General features: G+C 35.2%; 1 protein-coding gene across 1 annotated transcript in view; it reads left to right on the top strand.

Annotated features, from left to right (window-relative positions):
* The window catches only part of FAM185A (family with sequence similarity 185 member A), a 76,480-nt gene that overhangs the window by 15,568 nt on the left and 36,980 nt on the right, over window positions 1–23,932 (top strand). The window contains exons 3-4 of the mRNA XM_047097171.1: window positions 673–765; window positions 5,718–5,856. Coding sequence (XP_046953127.1) covers window positions 673–765; window positions 5,718–5,856 — 232 coding nt within the window. The remainder of the gene's footprint in view (window positions 1–672; window positions 766–5,717; window positions 5,857–23,932) is intronic.

Raw genomic sequence — 23,932 nt, 5'->3', positions numbered from 1 at the left:
ATTCTTCTGTTGCCTTATCATGGGCAACTTAGGCTGTTGCCCTAAGTGTGACTATATCCTTCTTCAAAAGACTCCAGCCATAGAGTGTGGGTTTTGAAATCATACAGAGCTTGATTCTGTTAATTTATATTTTGTTGTTTTCTAACTGTCCTGTACCTTTCTGATTCTTGGATTTCTTCCTCTGTAAATGGGAAAAAATATAACACTTATTTCTGAGTTGTGAAGATTAAAATCATAGATCATATAAAGTAGTTAACATTGTATTTGGTACAAAGAAAATGCCAAGTAGTGATAACTATTGTTATTAAAAATAAGTATTAATAATGATGAACAATAACAGTAATTATTATCATCTTCTTCATCATTTATGTTTAGTTAGCCAGTTATGGTGATCTTATATTCCCAAATGCTTCTTCAGTGAAGTTACTGGAACACGCAAATATCTCTTCTTATTCTCTAATGAGAACAGATGACTTATTTAACCCCTTTAATAGCAGTTGACTCTCTTTCCTAGTTGATGTTATTATTCCAAACAGTGCATTTCTGTTTTATTCCTGGTTCCTTTTTCTGCTTTATTATTATTTAAGAAGAAATGTATAAAATGTTGGAAATGTTTTTATGAGTCTCAATCAAATTTATTTTCTCCTCTATATTTTTGTATTTGTCTTTCAGAGTCAAAAATTACATGTTCAAACAAAAGGAGGCAAAGTGATCTGTCTGGGAACAGTTTATGGAAATATAAATATTCATGCATCAGATAAAAGTGTAAGATTGAAACTTTTTTTTTTTTAGCAATTACAGTTTTGTATCCAATTGGCTCACACAACTTGTAGGTAGGTTCTACAAACTTCGTGGCATAACATTCCCTCTTTTGAATGCATTTTAGTTCATTAGTAAATTAAAATTTGAAATTTAACTGATCAAGTATTATACAACTTAAATTTTAGCTTGTGACTTAATACTTTTGACAGTTCTTTAGTTCTTTATTTGGAATCTATAACATCTTTAAATAATAAATGTTTAATCCAAGTTCTAAAGGGATGTTTATGAACATGGATTAAAATCGATCATTAAGGGGCGCCTGGGTGGCGCAGTCGGTTAAGCGCCCGACTTCAGCCAGGTCACGATCTCGCGCTCTGTGAGTTCGAGCCCCGCGTCGGGCTCTGGGCTGATGGCTCAGAGCCTGGAGCCTGTTTCCGATTCTGTGTCTCCCTCTCTCTCTGCCCCTCCCCCGTTCATGCTCTGTCTCTCTCTGTCCCAAAAATAAATAAAAAACGTTGAAAAAAAATTAAAAAAAAAAAATCGATCATTAAGTTATACTGCCATGATCAGGATTAATTTTTTTTTGTGTTAGATTTATTTGAGCATTTTTCTAAGACCTGTTTACTTTTCCTTTAGACTAGTAAAGGTTGAATTTCAAAACAACTTTCTTCAGCATTTTCCACAAGATGGCACCATTAGATAGCATTACTGTTCTCCAAAAGCTTTTATTACCTATAGGGATTTTTTGGTTGTTCTAAAATAGCTTGTATTTTTAAGTTAACTTTTGTTGCTTTCTGTGATTTTGCCTACTATTAAGAATATAGATGTAATTTTGAAATATAAATTATCACAGTTTTCTTAACATTATGGATAATGTTTTAAATCTTTGAGAAAGATCTTGGTCACCTTTTATTTTACACTTACACAATTTGCGAGAATCTTTCTTTGTAAATTTAAATTCTCTACTCAGCTTTTTTCTGAGATAATTGGTGAGGACAAGTTATAAATATATCTTGTAGGTAAATTATTGTTGGCATAATTAAACAATGTAGATTTTAACAGTAACTGTTTCTACTATCACTTTTATTTTCCATCACCTGTGTCTTAGAACCTTCAGGACATTGTTTAAACCCAAACATTTGAATTTATCCTTTAAATTAAACTAGGAAAGTATTGAAAGATACTGCCTGGCCTTACGTGGCAGCTTTTTTGAGATGGCATTTAGTTTCACCCCTTGGATTGCTGTGGGCTTGGAAGTGCAAAAGCGAAATTGTACCAACTTTGCAGCTCCTTTAAATCTGTCCTTTAAATGATGGCTTATGTGAATTGAAATGATTTAAGTTACCAGAATATTACATATTGATATTCAAATAAAGGTATCAAAGAAAAATTAAAATCATTTCTTAATTATTAGCTGCTGTTCCCACTCATTAGTTATTTATTTGTTCCAACTTTCATGGTTTATTAAATATTCATTTATTCCTACTTTGTATTATACTATTTTGTTTCTTGCCTGATTGAGTTTTGTGTTGTGTTAATGTAGATATTTTCTTTATATTGTGTATAGTGTTCATATTTAAAGTATATTTCTAAGTTTATGGGTTTTTATATAAAATAAATGCTTATATATTTACTCTTAATATATAACTTTCACAGAGATGTGCTATAGATATTTGAAAGGCAGCATAGTGAATTGGTTAATAGAACAGAATTGAGAACCAGACTACTTGGGTTTAATTCCAGGCTCAGCGACTTACTAAGCTCTGTAACTTCAGACAAGTTACTTAACCTCTGTGTCTTGGTTTTCTGAAAAATGGAATAATAGTAATGGACTTAACTCAGAGGGTTATAATGAGGATTAAATCAGTTAATATAGATAAAGTACTTAAAACAATGTCTGGCACATAGTTATCTCTAATATGGTATTTACTATAATGATGATGGTAAAGGTAAGTGAAAACACAGGAAAGATGACTAGTCCTAGATCTACCAGTTAACTTTACGGAGTCTCGTTCCATTATTCATAAAATAGAGATGGTATTATATGTTTTTCCTATTCACAAGATTGTGAGAATAAAATGAGTACTGTAAACACTTAACAGTATTTTTAATATGTTGTTTTAAATGGAGTGTCTATTTAGGGGCGTCTGGGTGGCGCAGTCGGTTAAGCGTCCGACTTCAGCCAGGTCACGATCTCGCGGTCCGTGAATTCGAGCCCCGCGTCAGGCTCTGGGCTGATGGCTCAGAGCCTGGAGCCTGTTTCCAATTCTGTGTCTCCCTCTCTCTCTGCCCCTCCCCCGTTCATGCTGTGTCTCTCTCTGTCCCAAAAATAAATAAACGTTGAAAAAAAAAAATTAAAAAAAAAAAATAAATGGAGTGTCTATTTCTAAATAGTATCATTAATTTTAGTATCCTAAGTTTGGTACTGAGAAACTAGAAATACATTCCCTCTGATGGTTGGATGAATTCATGACACGGTCTCACTTGACCTTTCTTAGTCTGAGCTACAAAGCCACAGTACTTTCGTAAAGTTTGATTTTTATTATATATGTTGATTTACAATAACTAAACTTATGAAAAACTTTCCTTCTTGTATGGAAAAGAAAATTAATTTATAGCAATATAAATTAACTTTTGTTGCTTTCTGTGATTTTGCCTACTATTAAGAATATAGATGTAATTTTGAAATATAAATTATCACAGTTTTCTTAACATTATGGATAATGTTGGATCTACTTTTTTGTTCTTTCTTTAAACAGCTGCTTCTGTTAATAAGCAAGCCATACAGTTTAATCCAAAGAGTCTGTTTGTTCCCTTAGCATTAAATAACTATAAATCAGAACCTCAACATTTTGCTATAAACTATGGTGTCCTATCTTTAATTGTTCTAGTTTGTATCTGATATAGTGCATCATATGTGGCCCTCAGTGAATTTTGAATTTCTTTGAAGTTAATTTTGTGGAATGATTGGTTAAAATAACTATATTATTGTAGTGGGGAAGGTGTGGTACTTTCACATGCTTTCATTTGCTTTGGTACAGCAGGGGAGGATATTTTTCTAGTTTTCTACAAAATAAAATATTTAGAGTTTAATGAACAAAGTAAATCCTTGAGCATTTCCAAATACTCATAAGGAGTCTCATAAAGGCTTTATTTGGTTGTGGGGAGAGTCTAATCAAAAGTGCTCCTTTGCTAATTTAATTAAGTTTCAAATATTCTTTCAGTATTTATCTTTTGTTATTGCCTAAACCAGCCTCACCATCTATAAAAAGCTAGAGTGTTCCTCCTTGTTTGCTTTATGGAAATACTTGGAGAGTTTGAAGCCATGCATAAAGCAGCTTTTCATGAAGAAACTTTGTAGGTAAAGGACAGATTTTTTCAGGAATTTTACACCTATGCTATAACACTGAGGAATGTGAAATATCTATATTCTCGCAAATTTGAATGAATTGTAGGTAAAATATCTTTTTTTGACTGATTTATTGAAACTAGATTTAAAGTGAAAATTCCTATGAATCTATAATTAGCTTAAAAGAAACTGTAGATAAGAAGCAATCAGGTGCATATTATATACTTACTGAAAGTTAAAAAAGGAAGTTATATATCTCAAATCCAGAGGGTGAAGTAATTCTAATTTGCTTCCTGGTGGAACCTCTGAGTGCTTTTCTTTCTCTTTTTTGTACTTACAAATTTTAGTATTCTTGAAACTCAATTCTTCTTATATAATATTTTCATTTTTTATCAGTTTTTGAAAAACGTATTAGGAGTGGATGACACTAGTGTGGTGATGATGTGTTGAAAATCGATCTTTCTTTAAACACCCCATTGTAATACTTGAATTTGATGCCAGGCAAAATTGTAGCATGCCTTCCTGGTGATTCTGTTTCTATGTCAACATAAAAGTAATTAACACTCAGACATAATTAATACTCACTTGACGCTTATAAAACATTTGTTTGAACTTTGATAGAGATGATTAGAAATTATTACTGGATATCTTCATTTTATATTGTGTTCGATATTTGAAACATAAATTCATACTAAATTTTGTTAGGGAAGCTTAGGGATAGATACAAAATTCTTTTCATTTTGTTTAATAGAAAGCTACTTTGTTATTAGATGTAAACTGGAAAAACTGTAGAATTGATAGTGTATTCACTAATTAACAGATGACATGAGAAAATCATGATAGTACAATAAAATCAGATAAAATATGTGCTAAAATTAAAAGCCTATTTATAATTTAAACAAATTTGAAATAGTTGGAATCTGATACAAAGGATCCAAAGGATATCTAGAGCAAACATCTTACTCAATGATGACGCTATATTGTAAGTTTTCCCTCTGAGAAGAGACATCAGTTTAGGATGCTTGCTATCTCCTTGCTTTTGTTCACTGTTGAGTTGGAGACCTGAGCCAGATAATTAGGCAGGAAAGAGCAGGAAAAATGCATTAATATAAGGATTGGAAAGGAAGTAAAGAAACTATCACTTGCAGATAATGTAAATATGCATGTAGAAAAATTTTCTTAAAAATCAGGAAAATTATTAGAATTAGTGAGTTTAGTGAAGTTGTTGGATTTAAGATCACATACAAAAGCCAATTAGGATAAAATGAAGTTTAAAAAAAGATTTATAATAACACTTAGAAAATACCAAATAGGAATAAATTTAACAAAAGCTGAAGAACTCTACAAAGAAAATATAAAACATCATTAAGAGAAATTAAAGATCTAAATAAGTGAAGGAATTTAATGGGTCTATTCCACATTCCACAGAGAATACATTGTTGCTCACAATATTGTAATTAGAGCTAGAGAATCAACGTAAATAAAGTGATTGTGTACTGGGTAGTATCTTTTTATCTAGTTGCCCATTTAAATCTGAGGGTACCATTTTGACTTTTTACCAGTCTTTGTTTTATAATGAACTGATTTTGAGTTTTTCTTTTGATAGACTGTGACCATAGATAAACTGCAGGGAAGTACAGTTAATATATCTACTGAAGATGGTTTGCTGGAAGCCAAGTATCTTTATACAGAATCATCATTTCTGTCTTCTGCTGCTGGGGATATTACATTAGGAAGTGTTCATGGTAAGATGACAAAGGCCTAATACATCTCAGACTCCATATAACATAAATTTTTAAGAGGTGACTCTTATTTCTCTTTAGTTGAAGAAGGATCTGCCATTAGGAAGCTGGCCTTCTAAATAATTAATGGCAAACTCATCATCTTTTTAAACAACATAAAATAAAATGACTCATAAACTATTATATTTTATTTTGGCAAGATATTGAATATTATGCTGTTATATTTGAAGGTAATAGTAATTCTGGTTTTTAATGCATTTCCTTTTGTTACTTATTTTTTCATTTATTTTTTGCTCAGCTGTGCCTTGAATAGTTCTAGTAATTTGTAACTCTTCATTTTTTAATAATGACTTTTATGTAGTATTGCATTTCTGGTAATGGCAGTGAAAAGTACTGTACTTAATATATTGAGTAGCTTTTAGTAGAAAAGCAGTTCTTTATCAAGTCAGATGTTGACTAACACCCGTGATTAGAACAGCACTGATCTTTGCAGTGCTTTTTACCATATTTACATTAAATCCATTAATGTTTAATTTCTTTTCTTTTCTTTTAACTTAGATAAAATTGAATTTGGTACAGTTTGCCATTAATAGCTTACATGAGAGTAAACAGAGGCGCTTTTTTTGAGGAAGTCCTCAAAAAAACTCTTAAGTCTCTTGATTATTGATTACTTAAAGTGCTGAAATGGAAACAGATTGCTAAGGATAAAATAATTTGTTCCTTAAGTTTTGTAAAGCCTTTTATATTTACTGACCTTTAATATGAAGTCAGATACCTTTCCTTGCGTGGTTTAAATCTGAGTCAGATCTGGATCCTCTCTTGGGCTGTTGTCCTCAGGTTGGGTTTCTTGAAAGCAGGCACTGAGATGGAAATTCGAGTGCAGCACATTTACTAAGGAGGCGTCTTGGAACCAATGCTGTGCAAACGAAGGAAGCCCAATTTCTACTGGAGAAGTTGGACCTGATGCAGCCACAGCAGTCCCAAGGGGGAGCTCTAAAGCTGGGGTGGTCCTCAGAATTGTCTCAAGTTGAGGTGAGGGAAACTAGACCTTTAGATCCCCAATCATTAGATGCAAGATGCCCCAGGAAGGAGTATGATTTTGGGCTAAGATGGCTCTTTTCAGCTGAGATAATACCCTAAGAGGGCTGACAGCTGAGGGCTGTCTGCCAGCAGTACTCCCATCAGCTAGGAAAATAAGCCCTCAGGTGTAACGGGTTCTGGATGACAAATCATAGCATTCATTGAAGTTATATTTATTGATTCATTCAGTACACATATTGACCACCTATTGTGTGCCATACTTTCAGACACCAAGGGTACATAGTTGGGCAGGAGATGATCCCTATCCTTAAAGAACTAGTGGTGTAATCAAAGGATTGAATGTCATCTTCTTTATTTGTAATACTGGTACATCGGTGAGAAGAAGTAAGGGAAGGGAAAATTTGATCCATTTGCCACTGTAGAAAAGCTTACATGTTATACAATCCTGCTTTCCTCCATCTGGTCCTTGGCCCACAATCTCCTTTGGTTTTTCAGTGATAGTAAGTATGTAAAAGAGAAAGAAATAAGAAAGAAACCCTCCTATTAGTCACACCAGTGTCTGCCTACTTTTTAATCACCTTTCAGACAAGCCTACGTTTCTTGCCTCTCTCATGCTACCCTTATTTCCATCCTTGTCCTAAAGGACATCATTGTCAGTATGTGAATGTGCTACTGGAGTTTGGAGTTTGGAGGTGGGAAGGGTATGGAAGAACAGGCAATGTTCTAGGCCTACATCCTAGTTGGTGAGAAGATCAGAGTCGTGGCTAGTGAAAGGAAGTCCCTATGTTCTAGCTACTAAGATTTTAGGAAGGAGGAATATCTTCTGAAGATCATCCCAAGCTGGAATTCTGAGTATATATTGCAGTGAATTCTTTGTTCTTCTCAATGGGGATGGTCATATAACACAAATTATATTTTGGCTATATTTAAACAAGCTGGCTTGGGAATCTTAAAACTTGTTTTTATGGGAAAATGTGTTGCTACTTCTAAATGTCTGGCTTACAGAAAACAAATTTGGGATTCATTCTAAGACCTGCCTATCTAGGATTTATTTAGTTTGGCTTCCTTTTCCTTTAACAAGGCTTAAACTGATTTTTTTTTTTTTTAGATTTTTAGCAACCCAACATACAGATGTTATAAAAAAGCCATTTTTACCACAAATACAATGTCAGTAGCTGTCTAGTTGTCTTTTTTGATAGATTTACCAAGAAATATTAGTTTGGAGGTCTTGGTGTCAGTGGGTGGGTGGATGGTTTGAAAGCAAATTGAAAAGAAACATGTATTGAGTGCCAAAGTGGACCAGCGCCTTTCACTTAATGGACATTTGGCTGTTTACAAATGAAAACAAAACTTAGAAATGTCTAATTGTTTTCTCTCCATTACAAGTTAATTAATGGAAGAGCAAGAATTTAATCCAGGTTTCTTGACCTTCTAGGAGATATTTGTAAACAGTGTTCAAACAAATCTGTGTAATAGCCATGGTGAACCCAAATGCCATCATTGCCCTGAGGGATTCCTGGCATGCTCTGGAGATGTTTCCTCTAGACAAACAGCACTACCACACAGATGAACTGTTTCAGCTATGATCTATATCGTAAACTCCAGTTTCAGTAACATTTGTGATGCCTTAAGACATCTGGAAAAAATGTGGATGTTCTGTACAATGTTTCGGTTCAACTTAGTCTCATGGAGATATTTAGGAATTCAGTTTATTCCATAAAAGTGCTCTCTTCAGTGTATGGTTTCTAAGGCTTCCATAAAGGAAGAGAGAGCATGAAATTTATTTCTTGTATATATTTTCTGTTTGTTCATATAACCTGATGGCAAACCAATACCCAACACAGTGTTAAGTACTTAGAGGATGCCCAGTAATGAGAAAAGGGATATTGAAAGCAGTAATATGTCTTTTCTGGCCTTGCAAATTGACTCCTAGATGTAGAGAAGAAGAAAAATCTATCCTAATGGTTTTCCAAATGGAATTATTAGGTATAGTTAACTATATATTCTAGATAAGAAAATGAGTAAGTTAATTGACTAATGATATTCACTATTTGTAAGGTTGGTTGAATCATATATATTAGGTATGTATGTCTTCTAATATAAAAGAAACTAGTTTATTCGTTGATTCAACAAATATTCCCTACTCTCTTGGCACTAGCAATCTAGGAGAATAAGTAGTTGGATAGTTTGTACTTAGGTATAAAATTTTGGGACAGTTTACTCTCTTGATTTCCTTCTAAATTATCAAAAACATTAGATACTATGTGAATTATGTTTTATTATATTCTGCTATTTGAATGTTTATTATTTTAAAAAGTCCTCTACATGTATGTATAAGATATAAACATATTTTTATATTTAGTATTCTACTAAATATGTTTTTAAAATATAAATATATATAATCTCCTGACTCTAAAGAGAAACAGAAGCTTCCTTGAAATGGTTTGCTGGGGTTGGTTTTTATTTATAACACAATTTAAACGATTAATGAGAGTTTAATATGTAGGCATACTCAGGGCACCTGAGTGGTTCAGTTGGTTAGATGTCTGACTCTTAATTTCAGCTCAGGTCATGATCACACAGTTGGTGAGATTAAGCCCTGTGTTGGGCTCTGTGCTCAGCACAGAGCCTGCTTGAGATTCTCTCTCTCCCTGTCTCTCTGCCCCTCCCCTGCTCTTGGTCTCTCTCTCTCTCTCTCTCTCTCTCAATAAATAAACGAACACTAAAAATAAAATAAATATGTAGACAAACTCATGACAATTGTTTTAGCATTTTATATTTAACTTATGTTATTACTTGGAATAAGTTATCAATGAATAAAAGTATACTTTAAATATTTAGCTTCCCCATGTAATTTAGGGTCTTATTTTAGGTTCTTTGGGAATATACATAGATAAATAAATTACTGAGCATTAGTTCTCTAATTTTCTCTCTACTCAACTACTTTGGATTTTAGAAACTCCCAGAAGTAAAAGTTCCATTAGCTATACAAGCACAGTTGATAACTTTGATATCACTCAGAATTTCATAAAGAAATGTCTGAATTTGCTTTAAGAAATGATTTTTGGTCACTGGTGAATTTATTAATCTGTCTTGTGAATTTAGAAAGACAGAAACAATACACAATTTCAAAAGACAAGCTTTTATTGGATAAAATAGAACTTTTCATGAAGTTCATGAACATGCTTTGTTTAAATTCTAGGATTTATTATTTAAAGTCTTTTGTAAAGTTTTGGTTTGATTTTCATTTTGACATATGACAATGTTATGTTAATGTTGACTCTGGACACTTAAAACTTTTTAATATAAATACTAGAAAGGAATTGCTTGCTTTGTGGTACAGACAGCATAAATTTTGGGGGGGATTTAGACAATGTGATACATGCTGTATTTGGACTCAGTTCCTTAGATGGACTTGACTCTCTCTGTAAAAGTGATGCTGCCATCTTCAGTGTGTGGTTTCCAAGCTTCCACGAAAGGAAGAGCGATTAGAGGTTCATGCAAAAAATTTCAGAAACCAAACCTAAAAGTATATATATTGCTTCTGCCATATGTTTTTAGCCAGAATATTTCATTTTATTTAATTAATTTATTTTTATTATTTACTTTTATTGTTTAATTTACATCCAACTTAGCTAGCATATACTGCAATAATGATTTCAGGAGTCGAATCCAGTGATTCATCCCCTACGTATTAACACCCAGTGCTCATCCCGACAAGTGTCTTCCTTAATGTTCCTTGCCCATTTAGCCTTCTCCCCACCCACAACCCCTCCAGCAACCCTGTTTGTTCTCTATATTTAAGAGTTTCTTATGTTTTGTCCCCCTCCCTGTTTTTATATTTTTCCTGCTTCCCTTCACCTACGTTCATTTGTTTTGCATCCCGAATTCCACATATGAGTGAAGTCATATCATATTTGTCTTTCTCTAATTTTGCTTAGCATAACACCCTCTATTTCCATCCATGTTGTTGTAAATGGCAAGATTTCATTTTTTTTTTGATTGCTGAGTAATACTGCATTGTGTGTGTGTGTGTGTGTGTGTGTGTGTGTGTACACCACATCTTCTTTATCCCTTCATCTGTCGATGGATATTTGGGCTCTTTCCATACCTTGGCTATTGCTAGCACTGCTGTAAACATTGGGGTGCATGTGTCCCTTTGAAACAGCACGCCTGTATTCTTTGGATAAATACCTAGTAGTGCAATTGCTGGGCCATAGGGTAGTTTTATTTTTAAATTTTTGAGGAACTTCCATACTGTTTTCCAGAGTGGCTCCACCAGTTTGCATTCCCACCAGCAGTGCAAAAGAGTTCCCCTTTCTTCACATCCTCGCCAACATCTGTTGTTGCCTGAGTTGTTAATTTTAGTCATTCTGAATGGTGTGAGGTGGTATCTCATTGTGGTTTTCATTTGTATTTCCCTGATGATCAGTAATGTTGAACATTTTTTCATATGCGTGTTAGCCATATGGATGACTTCTTTGGAGAAGTGTCTGTTCATGTCTTTTGCCCATTTCTTCACTGGATTTTTTTGTTTTTGAGGTGTTGAGTTTGATAAGTTCTTTATAGATTTTAGATACTAACCCTTTGTCTGACATGTCATTTGCAATTATCTTCTCCCATTCTGTCAGTTACTTTTTAGTTTTGCTGATTGTTTCCTTCACTGTGCAGAAGCTTTTTATCTTGATGAGGTTCCAATAGTTCATTTTTGCTTTTGTTTCCATTTCCTCCGGAAATGTGTTGAGTAAGAAGTTGCTACAGGTGAGGTCAGAGGTTTTTGCCTGCTTTCTCCTCTAGGATTTGATGGCTTCCTGTCTTATGTTTTAAGTCTTTCATCCATTTTGAGTTTATTTTTGTGTATGGTGTAAGCAAGTGGTCCAGGTTTATTCTTCTGCATGTTGCTGTCCAGTTTTCCCAGCACCATTTGCTGAAGAGACTGTCTTTATTCCATTGGATATTCTTTCCTGCTTTGTCAAAGATTAGTTGGCCATATGTTTGTGGGTCCATTTCTAGATTCTCTATTTTGTTCCATTGATCTAAGTGTTTATTTTTCTGCCAGTGCCATACTGTCCTGATGATCACATCTTTGTAATATATCTTGAAGTCCAGGATTGTGATGCCTCCAGCTTTGGTTTTCTTTTTCAGGATTGCTTTGGCAATTCGGTTTTTTTTTCTGGTTCCATACAAATTTTAGGATTGTTTAACAATATTTGTTCTTCTAATCCATTAGCATGGAATGTTTTTCCTTTTTTGTGTGTGTCTTCTTCAATTTCTTTCATAAGCTTTCTGCAGTTTTCAGTATATAGATTTTTCACCTCTTTCATTAGGTTTATTCCTAGGTATTTTATGGTTTTTGGTACAACTGTAAATGGGATTGATTCCTTCATTCCTCTTTCTGTTGCTTTATTATTGGTGTATAGAAATGCAATGAATTTCTGTGCATTGATTTTAAATCCTGCCACTTTGCTGAATTCATGGATCACTTCTAGCAGTTTTTTGGTGGAATCTATTGGGTTTTCCATGTAGAGTATCTTGTCGTCTGTGAAGAGTGAAAGTTTGACTTCCTCCTTGCTGATTTGGATGCCTTTTATTCCTTTGTGTTGTCTGATTGCTGAGGCTAGGACTTCCAGTATTATGTTGAATAATAGTGGCGAGAGTGGACATCCCTATCATGTTCCTAACCTTAGGGGGAAAGCTTTCAGTTTTTCCCCGTTGAGGATGATATTAGCGGTGGGTCTCTTCTTTATGGCTTTTATGCTTTTGAGGTATGATCTTTCTATCCCTACTTTCTTGAGAGTTTTAATCAAGAAAGGATGCCATGTTTTTTCAAATGCTTTCTCTGCATCTATTGAGAGGATCATGTGGTTCTTATCTTTTCTTTTATTATTGATTTGTCACATTGATGGATTTGTGGATATTGAACCAGACTTGCATCCCAGGTATTAAGCCTACTTGATTGTGGCGAATAATTCTTTTAACGTATTGTTTAATCCAGTTGGCTAGTATCTCGTTGAGAATTTTTACATCCATGTTCATCAGAGAAACTGGTCTGTAGTTCTCCTTTTTAGTGGGGTCTTTGTATAGTTTTGGAATCAAGGTAATGATGGCCTCATAGAATGAGTTTGGATGTTTTCCTTCCACTTCTATTTTTTGGAACAGCTTCACAAGAGTAGGTGTTAACTCTTCTTTAAATGTTTGGTAGAATTCCCCTGGAAAGCCATCCAACCCTGGACTTTTGTTTTTTGGGGAAATTTTTTATTAATAACTCAATTTCTTTACTGGTTATGGGTCTCTTCAAATTTTTTCTTTCTTCCTGTTTCAGTTTTGGTAGTTAATATGTTTCTAGGAATTTGTCCATTTCTTCCAAATTGGCCAATTTATTGGCATATAATTGCTCATAGTATTCTCTTATTTTTGTTTGTATTTCTGTAGTGTTGGTTGTGATCTCTCCTCTTTAATTCTTGATTTTATTTAGTGGGTCCTTTCTTTTTTCTTTTTGATCATACTGGCTAGGGGTTTATTGATTTTGTTAATTCTTTCAAAGAACCAGCTCCTGGTTTCATCAATTTGATCTATTGTTGTTTTTTTTTTTTTTTTTAATTTAAATAGCATTGATTTCTGCTCTAATCTTTATTATTTCCCATCTTCTGCTGGTTTGGGGTTTTATTTTGTGTTCTTTTTCCAGTTCTTTTAAGGTGTAAGGTTAGGTTGTGTATCTGAGACCTTTCTTCTTTAGAAAGGCCTGGATTACTATATACTTCCTTCCTATGACTGCCTTTGCTGCATCCTAGAGGTTTTGGGCTGTGGTGTTATTTAAACTGGCTTCCATGAACTTTTTAATTTTCTCTTTAACTTCTTGGTTAACTCATTCATTCTTTAGTAGGATGTTATTTAGTCTTCAAATATTTGCTGTCTTTCCAAATTTTTTCTTGTGGTTGATTTCAAGTTTCATGGCGTTGTGGTCTGAAGATATGCACGGTATGATCTCAATCTTTTTGTACTTGTTGAGGGCTAATTTGTGTCCCAGCACACAAATCTATTCTGGAGAATGTTCTGTGTACACTCAAGAAGAATGTATATTCCACTGTTATAGGATGAAATGTTCTGAATGTATCAATTAGGTCCATCTGATCCAGTGTGTCATTCAAAGCCATTGTTTCCTTGTTGATATTCTGTTTAGATGATTTGTCCATTGCTGTAAGTGAGGTGTTGAAATCCCCTACTATTATGGTATTATCACCAATAAGTTTCTTTATGTTTGTGATTAATTGATTTATATTTGGGTAATTTCATGTTGGGGGCATAAGTGTGTACAATTGCTACATCTTCTCGGTGGATAGACCTGTTAATTATGTAATAATGCCCTTCGTCATCTCTTGTTACAGTCTTTATTTTAAAATCTAGATTGTCTGATATAAGTATGGCTACTCTGGCTTTCTTTTGGCAACCATTACCATCATAGATGGTTCTCCATCCCCTTACTTTCAATCTGAAGGTGTCTTTAGGTCTAAAATGGTTCTCTTGTAAACATCAGTTAGGTGTATATTGTTTTCTTATCCTTTCTGTTACCCTATGTCTTTTTATTGGAGCATTTAGTCCATTGACATTTAGAGTGAGTACTGAAAGATAGGAACTTATTGCCATTGTGTTGCCAGAGTTTCTGGTGCTATTCTCTGGTACTTTCTAGTCTTTTGGTCTTTTTTGTTTTGTTTCATCTTTTTTCCCTAGCCAGAATATTTTAAATGACTTTATCGAACTGCAAGAGGCTGAGATTGAGAGTTTAGCAGTGTTCTAAGGCAGGAGAAAAGCCACAAATATTAGTGGGCACTGGCAGTCTTTTTCGTGTCTTATATTTATAATTGATCTTTCTCAAACTTCTGTGAGCTCCTCCTTTTCCCATTCCCTTGGTATTCTCCAAGATTTCATCCTGTTTTATTGTTGTTTTGCTTCTTTCTTTTCCTTGGGCATCTTACATGCTTTTGAGTCTTAACTACTCTTGTATTCTGGTAATTCAAATCTGTATCTCTAGCCCTGACTTCTGACTTATACATCCATCTGCTTGGTAGATATAGCTAATTGGATCTTTACAGGCATCTCAAACTCAACATTTCTAACTTTTTTTTTCTTATTTTCCCCTCCCCCTGACAAACCTTATCCATAATGTGTTTTTCCTCCTTTATTTCTATTTTCAGTTTCTGATATTACCATGTACCAAACTCCCCAAGCTAGAAAGATTGAAGTAATCCTAGATTCCTCTCTCTCTCACCTCCCAATCATCTAATTAATCACCAAATTTAGGTGGGTTTTATTAGCTAAATATTTCCTCATTCTATCTCATCTCTTTCTAATTTCTACTGTTCTATTTCAGACTCCTGTCATCTCTTGCCTCAACTCAGCAATACCTTGGCTTCCAGTCTTTCTTTCATCAACTCCATCCTCCTTACTGTAGCCTATGGTTGTTTATTAGAAATACACATTCAACATGGCATTCTCTTATTCAAACCTTTCCGATTGCCTGGATGATTGGCCTAACTTTCTGTTTGGACCCTGTGCCTTCCGGAATTACATAATCTCTTACTTATCTGAATATATTCTTACCTGTTTTATATTCCTGAGTCCTTGATTAGAGTCTTAGACCTACTGATCATTCTGTTGATAGTCTTCAAATGCTTTTCCCACCTTTCTTTACCTCATTGACTTTTAGTAATTTTTCAGTACTCATTGAAAGCATCTGCTCCTCATCTCTGGCCTTCCATTGATCTGTACATTCTTGCCTAATTATAAATTCCTCAATAGAAAGGATCATGTTTTATTCATCTCTGTATTCTTAGCATTTAGAACTGTGGCTAGCAAATGGGAAGTGCCTCCCTTACTTCTCACCCTCCCCCCACCTCCTCAAAATACAAAAAGAATTTAACCTTTAAGGATATTTGCTTGCTCCGTTTGGATTATTGATGTTATGTGCTTTTTATTTATTTTATTTTATTTTATTTTATTTTATTTTATTTTATTTTTTGTTTCAAGTTTTTATTTTAAATTCTAGTTAGTTCACATATAATGGAATACTGGTTTCAGGGGTAGAATTTAGTGATTTATCACTTACATATAACACCCAGGGCTCATCACAAGTGCCCTCCTCAGTACCCATCACCCATTTAGCCCATACTTTGCCCACCTCTTCTCCACTAACCCTGTTTGTTCTCAATAGTTAAGAGTCTCTTAAGGTTTGTCTCCCTCTTTTTTTTCTTACTTCCCCTATGTTCATCTGTTTTGTGTCTTAAATTCCACATATCAGTGAAATTGTATGTGATTTGTCTTTCTCTGACTGACTTATTTTGCTTAGCGTAATATACTCTACACAGGCACCCCTCCTCTAGGATTTTGATGGTTCCCTTTCTCACATTTAAGGTCTTTCATCCATTTTGAATTTATTTTTGTGTATGGTGTAAGAAAGTAGTCCACTTTCATTCTTCTGCATATTGCTGTCCAGTTTTTCCAACACTATTTGTTGAAGAGACTGTCTTTTCTCCATTGGATGTTCTTTCTTGCTTTGTCGAAGATTAGTTAACCATATAGTTGTCGGTCCATTTCTGGACTTTCTATACTGTTCCACTGATATATGTGTCTGTTTTTGTGCCATTACCATACTGTCTTGATGACTACAGCTTTGTAATATAACTTGGACTCCGGAATTGTGATGCCTCCAGCTTTGTTTTTCTTTTTCAGGATGGCTTGAGCTATTCAGGGTCTTTTGTGGTTCCAAACAAATTTTAAGATTATTTGTTCTAACTCTATGAAAAGTGCTGGTGGTATTTTGATAGGGATTGCATTAAATGTGTAGATTGCTTTGGGTAGTATAGACATTTTAACAATATTTGTTCTTCCAATCCATGAGCATGGAATGTTTTTTCATTTCTTTGTGTCCTCTTCAAGTTCTTTTGTAAGTGTTCTTTAATTTTCAGAGTACAGATCTTTTACCTCTTTGGTTAGGTTAATTCCTAGGTATCCTGTGGTTTTTGGTGCAATTGTAAATGGGATCCATTCCTTGATTTCTCTTTCTGCTGCTTCATTATTGGTGTATCGAAATGTAACAGATTTCTGTATGTTGATTTTGTGTCTTGCAACTTTTAATGAATTCATGTATTAGTTCTAACAATTTTTTGGTGGAGTGTTTCAGGTTTTCTACATAGAGTATCATGTCACCTGTGAATAGTGAAGGTTTGACGTCTTCCTTGCCAATTGGGATCACTTATTTCTTTTTTGTCTGATTGCTAAGGCTAGTACATTCCAGTACTACATTAAATAATGATGAGAATGTCTTGTTCCTGACTGTAGAGGAAAAGCTGTCAGTTTTTCCTCATTGAGTATGATATTAGCTGTGGGTCTTTCATATTATAGCCTTTATGATGTTAAGGCAAGTTCCTTCTATGCTCACTTTGTTGATGGTTTTTATCAAGAATGGATGCTGTACTTTGTCAAATACTTTTTGTGCATCTGTTGAGAGGATCATACAGTTCTTATCCTTTCTTGTATTAATTTAGTGTATCACATTGCTTAATTTGCAAATATTAAACTGCCTTTGCAGCCCAAGAATAAACCCCACTTGATCGTGGTGAATAATCTTCAAAAGTACTGTTGGATTTAATTTACTGGTATCTTGTTGAGAATTTTTGCATCCATATTCATCAGGGATATTGGCTTATAATTCTCCTTTTTGTGGGGTCTTTGGTTTTGGAATCAAGGTAATGCTGGCCTCATAGAATGAGTTTGGAAGTTTTCCTTCCATTTCTATTTTTTGGAACAGTTTAAGAAGAGTAAGTATTAACTATTCTTTAAATGTTTGGCCTGGCTGGCTTAGTTGTTTAAGCATCTGATTCTTGATTTTGGCTCAGGTCACAATCTCACATTGTAGGATTGAGCCCGCATCAGGCTCCATGCTGGGTATGGAGCCTGCTTAAGATTCTCTCTCTCCGTCTCCCTCTGTCCCTTTCCAACTTGCATGCACGTGCTCTCTCAAAAAAAAAAAAAAAAAAAAAAAAAGTAAAATTCCCTTGGGAAACTGAGGATATGTGCTTTTTAAACCATAATCACATTTATTTTAGTGAAGAAAAATAAACTAATGTTTATCTCTAATTGATAGTTTATTTTTCCTTCTGACCATACTAGAATGAAGAATTACTGGCTGAAAAAAGCAATATATTTTCTCAAACACTGGGGTTTGTGGAGAAGTTAACATAACTTGAAAGAAGAATACACACACATAGTACAAACCATGTGGTGTCTCCTTTATTACAAAGAAGCCTTTAACATAGATCCACCCCTCTAAAGTAGTTGATTTGTTTATTGTTTTTAGTGGTTGGAGATGAAATAGGTGGAACCAAAATATAGAAAACTGTGCTAGTGATGCTCACTTAGTTATCACCTTTTAAATATTCTACCTAATTCCACAAAGTATTTGAGGTAAAAGGTCCATTTTGTATATTCTCATGACTTTGGAATATTTCTGTTTAGGATAGAGTTTCCTAAATATTTTGATATGAGTTAAAAATACATTTTTTATTTATTGCTTTAAAAATCCTTTAGTATTGACATGGGGCACCTGGGTAGCTCAGTCAGTTAAGCATCCGACTCATGACTTCAGCTTAGGTTATGGTCTCGCGGTTTGTGAGTTCAAGCCCCACATTGGGCTCTGTGTTAACAGCACTGAGCCTGCTTGAGATTCTCTCTCTCCCTCTCTTTCTGCCCCTCCCCCACTTGCTCTCTCTCTTTTTCTCTCTCTCAGAATAAATAAAAATAAACTTAAAATCCTTAGCATTGACAAAGATATTTTGAAATATTCTTTATATTTACAAATATTCCTTATTTCCATAGTTTTTTCCTTCCACTATGCTTTTATTGCACAGAACTCTTTAACATTCAAGAAAGATGTAGTCTGAGACTCTAAGGTCCCACTATAATATGAACTAGTCCTTCATTCTTTAATTGATCTAAAACTTCTGTTTTATGGCTGTAAGAACCATAACTTTCTTTGAGGTCACTTTACTTTCATGATGAGCACTAATGATAGGCTTTTTGAGAAAGAACATATTTTCATTAAAAAACAGCAGATTTTGGGGGGCACCGGGGTGGCTCAGTTGGTTGAATGTCTGACTTCAGCCCAGGTCATGATCTCACGGTTCGTGAGTTCAAGCCCCATGTTGGGCTCTGTGCTGACAGCTCAGAACCTGGAGCCTGCTTCGGTTTCTGTGTCTCCCTTTCTCTCTGCCCCTCCCTGCTCACACAATCTCTCTCTCTCTCTCTCTCTCTCTCTCTCTCTCTCTCTCTCTCTCAAAAATAAATAAATGTTAAAAAAAATAGCAAATTTTTATAGCTTTAGTTGAAGACTAGTGTAAGATAATAAAGCTCTTTTGCCTTCCTGAGTGGGCAACTGGACTCGCTTGCTAAAGGACTGACTATAAAACTATTACAGTTCTTTACTAACAGTTATAATCAGAAAAATCAGTGGTCTACTTTATCTTATGTTTGAAGTGTTCAGGAGGTGGAAGCAATAAAGAGAATTCTGAGTGAATGTCTTCACTGTCTCACACTAGGTTAGTCTCCCTAAAGCATGGTTTTCTTATTGTTATCCATCTTGAAATTCTTCACTGACTTCATCAATTTAGGATAAAGTCAGTAGAAGACTAGCACTCTATGGCTCTTCTACAGATTGCTCTTCACATGTTTTTCCAAACTTAATTTGAACATTTGTTTAAAAAATGATAATGTTTACTATGTAGTGGGCACTGTACTAACCTTTCAGGATATAATGCTAAATAAGAAAGACATGATCTCCGTCCTCATAGACTTGCCTAATTGCTTGTGCTTAACTGATTTGCATGATTTCAACATAGCATGTGTAGTTCTACTTTTTTTTTTACCTTTGCTTATGTTATTCTTCTTCCAAGAAAAATTTTCCTCCTCAGAATATTCAAGTTTATCCATGTTTAAAATCTCAGCTCAGGGCGCCTGGGTGGCTCAGTCGGTTAAGCGGCCGACTTCGGCTCAGGTCATGATCTTACGGTCTGTGAGTTCGAGCCCCGCGTTGGACTCTGTGCTGACAGCTCAGAGCCTGGAGCCTGTTTTCAGATTCTGTGTCTCCCTCTCTTTCTGACCCTCCCCCTTTCATGCTCTGTCTCCCTCTGTCTCAAAAATAAATGAACGTTAAAAAATTAAAAAAAAAAAGTCTCAGCTCTAGTTGTATCTCCAATATGACCATTCTCGTTGTCTGTGCCTGGTCATTTTAGTCTCTTTCCTCTGAGTGGCCATGGCACCTAATACATATTGTTAACTTAGGACTGTCACTTATAATTATTAATAAATACTGATTTTTAATTTTTTATGTGTATATCTTCCCAGATATCCCGTAAGGCTTTGGATGGCCAGTCTGTCTTCCAGCCCCTCCCCCAAATGTCCCTCTCACATGCAAAATACACCTCCTTTCTTCCAAGTTTCCTAAAAGTTTCATCCCATTATGCACCGCATCAGAGTCCAGAATCTTTACATCAAAATCAGTCTCATCACCTGATGAGACTCCTCAGGTGTAGTTGCTTAAGTACAACTCATCAAGAACAGTTTCTCTGAATCTGAAGACCTGTGAACTAAAGAGATGTTATCTAGCCGCCTCCCCCCTCACTTTACCACCCCTCCCCCACAACCTACCTGCACACCCAACATACAATCATGGGACAGGTATAGGATAATTGGTATAGACCTTACTGTTCAAAAGGAGGAAAATGAGAGGCATAAAGAGCTCACTGCTCCATAGTGATTTTAAAATTTGGGTGGGCAAATATTGGAGTTTCCTTGATTTATATCTCAAGGCCTGGGAGTAATTATTTAGCATTTCATGCTTTGCCCTCTGTGCTTTTGTTCCTTCCTCTGAGTCATCCTTCCTTTTTCGTGAAGTATGTTTGCATGTGAGTGATTTTCTCAGTCGGCTGCCTGACAGAATTTTGGGGGTCCAGTGGTCTCTTTTTACCTTGTACTGTCATTGTTCCTTTCAGTTCAGTTTAGCGGTGTGCTTGCTGTTATTATTCTCTCAAAAATTTTGTCAGCCTCCTGTGAATCACACTGGGGTTTATTCCATTAGATAAAAGCCACATCCAAGAATCTCTTCAAAATGTGGGCTTCCACAGAGATACTGAGGTAAAATGCACTCAAGCTTTCTGAAGTATTGACTGTTGATTGAGAGGATCTGTGAAACATACTTTTAATCTTTTTAAAGGATTGTTTGTATAATTTATTATTATTATTATTATTATTATAAGGTACCACTGTTGATCTTTCTGTGGTCTTTGCAGTCACCTCTCAGCTTCATTTTTAGGCCATGTTCTGCCAATGCTCTTGGATTCAAACTTTGTTTGAAAGCTATTCCCACCTTTAACATCTTTTGTCATCTGGGGGGGCTGAGAATTTTTTTTCTTTTTTTTCTTTTTTGAATTTTTATTCTTCCAAGATTTTATTTAAATTCAAGTTAGTTAGGGGCGCCTGGGTGGCGCAGTCGGTTAAGCGTCCGACTTCAGCCAGGTCACGATCTCGCGGTCCGTGAGTTCGAGCCCCGCGTCAGGCTCTGGGCTGATGGCTCAGAGCCTGGAGCCTGTTTCCAATTCTGTGTCTCCCTCTCTCTCTGCCCCTCCCCCGTTCATGCTCTGTCTCTCTCTGTCCCAAAAATAAATAAACGTTGAAAAAAAAAAATTTATAAATTCAAGTTAGTTAATGTATAGTGTAGTATAGGTTTCAGGAGTAGAATTTAGTGATTTGTCACTTACATATAACATCCAGTGCTCATCACAAGTGCCCTTCTTAATGCCCATCACCCATCTAGCCCATCCCCACCCACCTCCCCTCCAGCAACCCTTAGTTTTGTTCTCTATAGTTAAGAGTCTCTTATGGTTTGGAGTGGCTAAGAATTTTCAAAACTATTTGTGCCCTGGTCTTGTTTGTTTAACAGTCCTTTCTTTAGATTAGTTTATCTTTATTCTCTTGCATTTTACAGTAAGTGAAAAAAAAAAAAGTAGCACTTACAATACTTTAACCTGCTTAGAAATCTTAAATCCCTCAGTTCATTAAGGCACATTTCTTACTTTGCATGCACATTACTGAAGGTGATGGTATTGCTAAGTTTCTACAACTACTTATCAAGGATCCTCCTTCCAATTTTCTTTTTTTTTATTTAAAAAAAATTTTTTTAATGTTTATTTGTTTTTGAGAGAGATAGAGACAGAGATGAGTCAGGGAGGGGCAGAAAGAGAGGGAGATACAGAATCTGAAGCAGGCTCCAGGCTCTGAGCTGTCAGCACAGAGCCTGACGTGGGGCTCGAACCACAGACTGTTGGGATCATGACCTGAGCTGAAGCCGGACGCTTAACCGACTGAGCCACCCAGGCGCCCCTCCTTCTTCCAATTTCTAAATACATTTTCCTCACTTCATCTGAGTCCTTGTGGAAAGCATACTCAGCTTTCTACTAACAGTCTGTTCAAGGCAATTTAGGCTTTCTCTAACATGCTCTTGAAAATCCTTCCAGCCTCTGCTTCACTGCCAAGTTCCAAAGCTACTCCTACATTTTTAAGTATTTATTATGGCAGCACCCCTCTTTTAGCTTTCAACATCTGTACTAGTTACCTCTTCCTGTGTAACAAATTACCTCAAAACTTAGCAGCTGAAAGCAACAAACACTTACTATCTTACAGTTGGATGAGTCAGGAATCTTGGTGTGGCTTAACTGGATCCTCTGCCTCAAGACCTCTTATGATGTTGTTACGAAGCTGTCAGTTGGGGCTGTGGGGTCATTTAAAGGTTCCACTAAGGGACAGTCTGCTTCCTAGCTCATTCGTGGTTGCTGGCAGGATTTGAGTTCAGATCCTGTTCATTAGAGGCCTCTATTGATTCCTTCCTAGTGTGCTTCTTGGGCAGTTGGCTGATGGCTTCCATCAGAGCAGAAAAGGGCTACCAAGACAGAAACCAGAATCCCTTTGTAACCTAATCTTGGAAACAACATCCCATCACTTTTGCCTTATTTTCTGTGTTAAATTATTAGGTCCAACCTATGCATGAAGGGAAGAGATTATATAAGGGCTTGAATACCATGAGTCAGGGATCTTTGAAAGCCACCTTAGAAGCTATATGATCTTTGGCCACTGTTTGCATGTGATGGTGAATCTGCATTTACTGGGTTTGAAAATTGGAAGAGAGTGTCTGGAACACACCGATGAAATAATATTTACATAACACATTTAAAAGGATCTTTATAACTTTGTAACTTACTGAGACTTGAAAATAATTTTAGGAGCTTAATTTCTCCACACAAACCAAGTTTTATTTCTACACAAATGTACTCCTTGTTCATATCCTCACATGAAGGAATATAAGACTCTTTGATTTTTGCAATCAAAATACATCTGACTGTTGACAAATGAATCAAGTGATTTGTTTGCTTTTTCTCAGGTGCTGATGATACATGTCGGTATTTACAGGATGTAAGAAATTAAATAAATGAGTTCATTTACCCTAGATTATTTGTGAGATAAAATTTATTCCTTTACTCTTTTAGTAGTTTTGGAATTCTGACAGAAGAAGTAACCTTGATTACATTTTCAGTACAGTAAACATAGGTCGTTTGGGTCTAGGAATAAGTCTATAAACACACATATGAAGAAAAATCCTATGAATTTTGGTATTGGGGGAAAGGGGGCTGGGAAGAGCAGTTCCAGTATCCTATACTTTTCCTGGAAAATATGTTTTCATCAAAAGGCTTATGAAACCTTTTTCTTTGTTAGTCATACTTCAATGTGTTCATTATTCCTGCCCCAAACTCTTTGACTCTTGGCACAGAAACTATTTTAATGTAACAGACATGGCATCACGGCCTGAAAAATAACAGTAATAACTTTTTTCCACAGATTATTTCAGTGTTATTTTAGTTGGCTTAAAACTTGGCTTTGAGTGGTCTGATAAATACAGCAATGTTTATGTTAAAAATACATAGTATGTTTAAGCAAC

This window comes from Lynx rufus, unplaced genomic scaffold (genome assembly GCF_022079265.1).
Source record: "Lynx rufus isolate CCGP_SWC_20201006 ecotype Redwood Valley unplaced genomic scaffold, mLynRuf1.p SCAF_4, whole genome shotgun sequence".
NCBI lineage: Eukaryota > Metazoa > Chordata > Mammalia > Carnivora > Felidae > Lynx > Lynx rufus.
The sequence above is the reverse complement of the archived record's forward strand: the minus strand, read 5'-3'. Positions and strand labels throughout refer to the sequence as shown.